At 42.6% G+C, this 9,499-nt stretch overlaps 1 protein-coding gene across 1 annotated transcript; it reads right to left on the reverse strand.

Moving 5' to 3' along the window:
• Positions 1-236: 236 nt before the first annotated feature.
• Positions 237-1,235, reverse strand: LOC147661092 (olfactory receptor 52D1-like). The gene has a single exon (XM_086951332.1). The coding sequence runs from the start codon at positions 1,233-1,235 to the stop codon at positions 237-239; it is 999 nt and encodes a 332-aa protein (XP_086807458.1).
• Between the last annotated feature and the right edge of the window lie 8,264 nt (positions 1,236-9,499).

The following is a 9,499-nucleotide window of genomic DNA, read 5'->3' on the forward strand; positions in this document are numbered from 1 at the left end:
CCTTTGTGAATTAGCCCTTTGCTTTATACTACATGCATAGCAATATTCCCTGAGCAGTCTCATGTTATTTCTAGGTTTGGGTGCTCATTCACGAAGAAATGTAGGAGTACCTAAAGAGTAAAGGAATAGTACTTTTAGAGTAGGACCCAAAGTCTCCTAAATGTGATGGTGTGGTCATATCTCCATTTCTCAATAACAGAGATGTGTCCCAGAGTGTGGGGAAGCAGTGATTCAGTCTATTTATGGGTAAAAGGAATTTTCATTTGAGCTTGATTTGACAATAGTTTTAGATTTTGGGGTTTCCTTCTCTGGAAGAGTTGGTATAACCGTTTGCGGATAGCCTTTGTTTTCACACCATAAACCACTGGGTTAAACATGGGTGGGGCCACAAGATATAGGTTGGCCAGCAGGATGTGAATGTATGGAGGTATGTTTTTGCCAAACCTATGTGTAAAAAAAGAAAAAAATGCTAGGATATAAAATATCAATATAATGCAGACATGGGCTGCACAGGTGCTGAGGGCCTTCAGACGGGCATCTTTTGATGGAAGATGGAAAACAGCCTTGAGAATTAGGACATATGAAACGACAATGAATATAAAATCTAATCCAGTGGACAAGAAAGCTGCTGTGAGGCCATACACACTGCTGGGTGTGATATCTGAACAGGACAGCTTGGCTATCACCATGTTTTCACAATATGTGTGATGAATGATGTTGTCTCCACAATACCACAATACTTTTACAAAGTAGATCCCAGGTGTGACAAATACAAAGCTTCGGGTGATGCAGACAATTCCTATGTTTGCGATAACCTTGTTAGTGAGGATAGCTGTGTATCTCAGAGGCTGGCAGATGGCCACATAGCGGTCAAAAGCCATGGACAGTAGTATCGCAGACTCAAGCAAAAAGTAGAAATGGACAAAAAATGCCTGGATGATGCAGCCATCGAAGGTCACCGCTCCACCATGGAACCAAAGGATGCTCAGCATTTTGGGCAAAATGGTGGAAGACAGAATGAGATCAGTGACAGATAGCATTGAAAGAAAGAGGTACATGGGCTCATGGAGGGTAGACTCAAAGGCGATTATGTATATCATGGTGCAATTTCCAAGGAAGGCCACCACATATGTGGCACAGAAGGGGACCCCCACCCAGCCATAGTAGGATTCCAGACCGGGGAAGCCCGCCAAAATAATTGCTGCAGGTGGTAAATGCGTCTCATTAGGATCCATCAAGCTGTCACCTGCAAAAACACACAAAAGACAAGTCAGCACACCGAGTAAGTATAAACGCTATATACAACTTTATATTTTGCAGCAAGGAAGATCACTTAGCAAATATAATCATGCAAATGTAATAGAGAAACATCCACAGAAATCTATTTGTCAAAATAAGCACTAACCAGAAGGGATAATTCCTTTAGCGACTGACAGTAACTAACTCAAGATTCAGATATGACTCTGCTGAAGCGTTTTTGATATGAGTCTCTTTAAAAGTGATGCAATTCACTGGTCACAATTTTCAGGACAAATTTTCTGAGGTCGTTAGCAAGCTAGGGGACACTGTCAGAGAATAAGTCTCCTCAACCTGTTATGAGCTTATTGTAAGGGAGTGCAACAAAGGACAATTCTATCAAGAGAATTGATCAAGAGAACACTTGCTGTCTTGATATGAGCATCAGGGATTCAGACAACTCCTTGTGGGAGAGGATTATGTTGCCTAATGTTCTCACTAGGCAATGTTGGCATTGATGTGAGTGCATAGGGTGAATAATACCCCTTTGGGGTTGTATATTGAAATCGGTCTGTATATGCTCCTAATCGATCCTTATAATATTTGGTTAAGATCTATGTCTTTGTTTTGTCTAAAGGCAATATACTTCATAGGCTAAGTATTATCACTGAATTAAGGATTAGAATGAAGAGTAATGAGATGATATTATAAAGAAATCGAGGATTTAAAGTACTAAGAACACATTATTTTGCAGTATTTCACAGCGTATACTCAGATTCTAGGGATTAAGGTGCTTTACATGGGCACCACTTACATTACAGAAGGTCAAATTCATCTTTTCTAAGCACTGGGAAATTAAGTGATTTGACCAGAATCACAGGATGTTGAGCCAATGCTGGGGCACAAACCGTATTCCCCAGCTCGAAAGTCAACAGCTCTGGCCGTAACGCCATATCCTCTCTATATGCATAAAATGATAGGAACAGATTTTGCTTCAAAGTGTATAAAATGTGCAGGACGTAGGGCGGCATGCTGAGCAGTTGGCTATTTGAAATTGGGTTTTTGTTTGGGAGAGGAATGCACCCTTTCCAAGCAGGAACCACAATCCTAGTCAGGGTGGGTTACAACACACCCTATATTATCCTATGTTCCTCCTGTGGTAGCTTGGCACAGAGCACTCAGACTTAACTTAAGAGGAAATGTATAAAATATTTGTGCAACACTTCAAACTGAAACACCACAAAGGCCAACACAACAAAAATCCAACAATTAGAAGTCAAGATATGTATTTCTTAAATAATAAATGTTAAGTAATGCTTAGAAACAATATGCGCTTAAATGCATTATCTGGTCGTGCTGGGCCAGGGCAATGTCAACAGTTCAGTCCGATCGCAATGGCACGCAGGCCAGATACAGTGGTCAACTGAACCAAAATACCTTGATCCAGGATGCATCATCATTGACGAAAATGCAAGGGACAGTCAAAGTTATGCGTTGGAGTTGAGCCATGCAATGGATGACATTCATCGGTTTTCTCTGTGCAACTGCAGCGATGCATCAGTTCCGAGTGGAAGCCACTGGTTCCTAATGCAATGCACCAGGTCTGCTCCACGTAATGACGATGATGCGATGGCTCCAACTTAAGCAAAGGTAAAGATGTGCCAGTTCCGATGAGAATGTATGGGTTCCGGATGTAGAAGCACCTTATGCCTCAGCTCCAAGGGTCAGGACTGGGGTGACACCACTTGGCAGGTCAGACTCATAGTTTTTCCAGATGCAGATGGAAGTAGTTAACGTCTTTGACATCCTTGAGACTTGGAACAGAAGGCAAACCAGCAAGCCCTTGAAGTCAATCTGTGGTCAAGTGGTGCAGGTCCAGATCTTCTCACCCAGGCAGGAGAACAGTAGGCAGCGGGGCTGCTCATCACGGCAAGAGAACAGAAAGGCAGCAGTCCAGCAGAGTGGCAGTCTTTCCAGTAGCACAGCTGTTCTCCTTCCTGGCAGAGTGGACACATGTCCAGAAGTCTACAGAAGTCATGATGTCAGAGGTCAAGTGCTTATACCCAGTTGTACATTTGAAGAGTGGGAGACTTCAAAGAAATCTTTGAAATGCACAGAGGCCCTCCCTTCTGCCCAGGCTCAAGATTCACTACTGGGTTATAAAGACCTTTGTGTGGGGTCAGAACACCACCTATTCAGGTGTATGTTTCAGCCCCTCCTTTCCAACCAGCACAGGATTCCCCATCAGGATGTATATGGCCCATCAGCCACACATAAGCTCTCTTTGTGTGTGACTGTCTAGAAGGAATGCACAATAGCTGTTATCCACCACGTTTGTGTATTCAGAGACAGGCAGCAGGCAGTGCAAAATACACAATTATATTGATGAGGTCAAGCAAAGCCACTTTGCATTGCTTTGAATGGCCTCATGGGTATGGAGTGAGGCAAGGCAGTGCAATTCACTGCATTGCCTTACTCTGCGCTAAGGAGGCACGCATCACCCATGGATTCTTATGCTTACCCAGATTAAAAAAAAATGTAATCCTCGGGATGCATCAAAACCTTATGCCTCCCAAGACAAGAGACGAGGAGAAATAACTGTATTTCATCTTCGTTTTTCCCCCTTTCCATGTGTGCTGCATGCTTCAGCACACATAAAAAGAGAAAAAGCCTCCTAGGATTGTTTTTGTGCGAGCAGGTGCCCCTTTCTGCACAAACACAATCCGGCTGACAACACAGGCACCCTTCCAACATGGTGCAAGTGTGCCTGTGTTGGCGCTAGACTCTCAAAATGGCACCAGAGATGGGGGAATAGACTGGAATGCACTATTTAGATAAATACAGTGCAACCTGCCCTTTCACTTTGATGCGGGGTAACACAGTGAGTTGACTTGCTGTGCTGCCCTATGCCAACTCCCTATAAAGGAGGCTCAAAGTGTTATTGACATACTGCCCATGAGGTATATATATTTTGCAGTATATGGATGGGAATTATTTTAACATTCCATCCATTAGTCAAATGGGGAATGGGTATTTGGATATTGTTTGCAATATTAAAAATAATGATGTTTTTCATTGAGTTCCTCATCCTATATAACAGAGTATATCCTGTTATGTATTTTAGACAGAAGAGGGTATGAATGTTTTCAAAAATTAGGGATGCTGAAGTTGCTTTCCTTTCTATTTGTTTTATTCTGTAAGCTGTTATGGTAACCATAAACAAAGAATCAAAAGGGGGAGTGAAGAGGTAATGCTAAAAAGCACTTCCGTGGGCGCACCTCCTCCACTTAATGGTATAAGTAATCAACAAGGTCCACCTCTAGAAGGTATTCTGTGAGCCAGAGTATATCAGGCATACACAGTATTTGTTAAAATACCCCTCACACACCAAAAGGGCCCTTGGTGTCATGCTTCATCATCGGGGTCCTCCCGACCCGCTGCGGGACGGGCGTGCTACGGCTAGCGACTACGCTGGAGCACTTAGTGCTATGTGGCTATGTGAAGTGTATTGAGTGAGTGTGAGTAGGGTCAGGAGTGATATGGAAAAGTGAGATTTAAAAGAATACCTGGCCTTATGAAAGCAAAACATTCTTTATTAGTCATAGGCTGGTACCGTTAAAAATAGTGTGGCGAGACAATCTAGCTTAACAGTGGGCTAGTTCTCCTGGTGGTGTCAACATGTTTCGAGGCTGATTGCCTCTTCATCAGGATGGGGTCAGATCCCTCTGTCAATCACTAAGGTTGGCAACAATGTGTGCTATGTGTATGTACAGGTGAATGGAAAATAGATTATAATACAACTGCCCTCCAAAAACGCTTCCTAACACGGAGTATATGAAACCTACAGTCTTAAATAGGTGTACAATTTCCCTCGATACGAACATGTTAAATATACGCTGTACCATTTCTCCAAAATGAAAAGGGCAATTAGTTCTTACTAGATGCTTATTGATAATCAATGGTACTCATTTTATCAACCTCAGATGGATTAAAGGCTGATTAGACCCGCCAAAATTTGAACCTGTGATCATGAGGTCAAACACAGGCCCCTGCTGTGGACGTATTACACCACTGAGACACTAGACCCGAGCTTTGAAGGGTAATCACACAGCTGCAGTAGTGCCTGTGGTAACTGGTGTTAAATTTGTATCCAGTAACCTCAGTTGAGGTGAGGTGGGCATCCTCCTTCACATTTTCTATAGTTTTATTGATTGTGGTTGCTTCCCTATAACACTGGAACACATGTTGTGTAACTTGGTGCATTTGCTGACATTTGGCTTTCTGAAAACGATACAATTTAAAATAAGGATTATTTTAATGATATTTCTTTAAATATTATTCAATACAAAAATGTTTTTTTAACGTTGAACATTCAATAAGAAATGATCTGTGCACTTACTGTTTAGTCATTCTTTGCTGAATAACCTGGCAATGATGATCAGGACTTTGCAGATTTCTTTGTTATGTTCCTGAATTATATTTATGGTCGATTGTTTATGAAATGTTGCATCTGTTTAAAAGATGTAATGCCCAAACATTTATATAGTTTACATAATTTAACTATTGTAGTTTATCAGGAGATTAAATACGTTATTGTTAAAAACACTCATATTATTTTACGTTAATATTCTTTAGTACCGGTCTTCTCCATCCTTTGGTAGATTTGGGGGAAGAAGTGCTTGGGGTGTGCTGCATTTATACTTTACTGAAGCTTTGTTTGCTACTGCTGACAGTTTGAATTGAATTGGTTAGCTAATTATATTTTTGGGGTGTTCCATTATGTCGCTTCAGTTTGAATGTAAGACGTTAGACACTTCTTTTGATTTTTTTGGGGCCTGTTTACCTAGTTGAATGTTTGTTTTTGTTAAATCTTTATTTGAAAGTTGTTTTTTAGTAAATGTTATATTTTAGCAATGGTTATTTTTAGGTTGTGATAAAGAACGTGGTGCTAAGTTTTATGTATTTATTAAATCATTATAATTTTTGTTGCTGAGGTTATATCATTTTTACTCTCAATTTATTACACTATGGGCCAGATGTAGGTAATCCCCGATTACCGATTCCTAAATACCGAATCATACCGATTCGGTATTTAAGAACTGGCAATAGGGATGTAGGTATATTTACCGAATCAATCACCGAATCGGTAAGATTTGGTAATTACCGAATCGGTATTTACTGATTCGGTAATTGCCATTGATTCCTACGGGCCTTGAGGCCCATAGGAATCAATGTCTATTACCAAATCGGTAAATACTGATTCGGTAAAATTACCGAATTTGCAAGGGGGACAGGGTGTCACTTTGACACCCTGTTGCACCCCTGATTCTGGCTTGTGTGCAATGTGACACACATACATGCCCTTAGGGCATGTATGTGTGCCACATGGCACAGGTGTACATGCACAGATGTGCATGTACACAGGAATTCGTTTTATACCATGAGATAGTATTTCATGGTAAATAACGAATTCTTAAGGGCCTATGGCACTATTTTAAGTTACACCTACATCTGGAATGACCGATTCGGTAAATATACCAAATCAGTCAATTTACTGAATCTGTAAATGTACAGATTCGGTAAAAATCGGGCCCCCTACATCTCAAAAACCAATTACCGGTCGGTAACAGCCGAAATCGGCCGTTACCGACTGGTAATTGGCGACCTACATCTGGTCCTATATGTATAGCAATAGGGCAAAATGTTGTTTTTATGATTTGATTCATCTTCATAATATTTATTCAGTTCACTCTAGAAAAAAGCCTTTAGTTTAACAAGATAACACATGCAATAAAAAACATGACATCATTCAAATATGTAAAAGTAACTTATTAAATATACATGGTACATGTTTATTGTGGAAAGGACTTTGAGGACAAAAAGGGAGGAATGGTTAAAGTTTTAGTGGGCGATTCCGATTGCTCGCAGGAAGGGCTCCGATACTCGGTCGGAGCCCTCCTGCCCGCATCTGAATCTGCTATTCGGATTTCTTTCCAACCGAGCCATTCTGATGGGCTCGGTTGGAAGGGAATCCAAATCGGTTTTCCGGATGGGTTCGGACAGGCTCAGAAAGCGCGTCCGCCATCCAGAAACCCTTCAGCACTCCCCTGGCCGGTCCTTCCGGTGAGGGAGTACGATGGCAGTTTCCCACTGCCTTTTTGTGGTAGCCTTTCCGACACGGAAAGGCAGTGGGAAACTGTCTTTGGGGGCCCTTAGTTGGGTACCATGGGAGAGAGGCTGCCGAATGGTGGCCCCCCTGTTGATCCCTGCACCCATTGGCAAGCACCTTGGGGTGCCTGCCATGGGGTGCAGAGATGAATTGCACCTCTGCAATTAATGATGCAAGCATGCATTCCATTCGGTTCGGTCACATCCTACTTTCAGATCTGGAATCAACGGCATTAGGTCATTCGGTTCCAGTTCCTGTCCAAAGTTGAACGGACTACGGTCCGTCCGACATCAGAATCGGCCACTTAGATGTAAAGAATCTTGAGAAGTACACTCTAGGGAACAATTAGTTTGCACACTGGAAAAATATGGTAAGTTAAACAAGATCACATTTTAGGACATTAAGAACCAATTGGGAAATCAAATAAAGTAGTGGAATTTCTGATTCCAAGATACTGGGCAATCTATACACTCATGGTAAGCACAACCTTACTCTGCAATTGTAGTTGGAGAGGCTCAGAGAGTTAGATTTATATCTCTAAAACAGCTTAGCAACTTCATATTCAGTATATATTGGGGTAAACTTCAGAAGAAATTTCAAAATCAATGGGTATTTTTACAAAGATGTGACAGAGTGCGATGTTAGCTTTCTCGGCTTAACGTTGTGCTCTGTAATTTCTGAAACGCCAGGCTGCACCGTATTTACAACAAAACGGTGCAGCCCTGCGTTTCTCCCTGCACTGCAGCTACTTTCAGCTGCCTAGCACCAACGCAGTCACCCTTGCACCATTGTGCAAGGGTGCCTGTGTTGGGTGGAATGATTGTTTATGTGTAGGAAGGTGTCTCTTCCTCCACATAAACAATCCTAAAGGGTAATTTGTAGCTTCTATGTGTGCTTCTTTGTGCAGCACAAATAGATAATGCAAATTGTCATTTTTAAAATGATTGTTTATGTGCAGGAAGGGTCACTCTACTGAACATAAACAATCATGCGCAGTGTTTTGCTATTTCTATGTGTGCTGCGGCACCCATTACCCACCTCTTTCAAACTAAGTATAGCATGAAAGGGTATTTTATTTGCAAGGCAGCGTTAAGCCACATTAAGTGGCTTAACGCTGCCTTGTAAATAAGGCAAATCCGAATCTCCACAGGAAAATCTTTAAAAGTGAGGTTCGTGTGGCGAAAGGGGCTTGTAAGTATGCAAGTAAGTTTCCTAGGAGTTCTGCCTTTTGTGCATGGTTACCCAAGATGCTTTAACTTATTCTGGACACTCCATTTTCTGGCTTTGGAACGATGTGCATTCTACCCCTGCTAACCAGCAGTAAAGCGCCTGTGCTCCCCTATAAATATGGTTATATTGCCAGTCACACGTCCTAATGGCTATGCCCATTCTGAGCCTCAGTGACACCTGGGCAGCCCGCTCTATTTTCCTGGAACATGTCCCCTTCCCACTGTGGGGGGAGCCCATTTGAGGTGCACCACCTGGATTCTCCCACACATGACAGACTCATACCTACAATGACTTGTCCCTCTACAGGAACTCCATCCTATTGAGGAATTACTCAGACCACCTGTTATTGAAACTTTGCTTTTGCTGATGGGGCATTACTACCTCTCAGGACCTGAAGTGAGTGCAATAAGGCTAAAGCCCCCCCCCCCCACCATCGCCTGTCACCATCACCCCCCTCCCTCCCTTGCAAGGGGGAATTACTATGCTGCCTCACTTGTTTTTTTCCTGGCTGATTGGAGGTCGCTTTTGGGACCTGGGAATTCATGTTGTTTTGATACTCTATTCACCTCGCTAGGGGCTCTGAGAAGGTCCCCCACCTCTTTGCAAACCACTGCTTCACCATCCTGCAGACTACACTCCCGACCATCCTGTCTGAAACCCCCTCGTTGGTGCCCCACAGGTCCTTGATCCTCCTGCCTTGCCCGGGGGCTTTTCTGAAAGCCCCTAAAAGTGACGCATCAGGCAGCTGCCATGCCTCAAAGAAAGTCCAGGAATACACTGTATTTGCAAGATATAGTGCATTCTTGTCCTTTTCCCCTGTGATGACGCAAAATGGGCAGCCATGTGGTACTGCGGGCACCCCAG

The sequence above is a fragment of the Lissotriton vulgaris genome, unplaced genomic scaffold (assembly GCF_964263255.1).
Source record: "Lissotriton vulgaris unplaced genomic scaffold, aLisVul1.2 SCAFFOLD_235, whole genome shotgun sequence".
Classification (NCBI taxonomy): Eukaryota; Metazoa; Chordata; class Amphibia; order Caudata; family Salamandridae; genus Lissotriton; species Lissotriton vulgaris.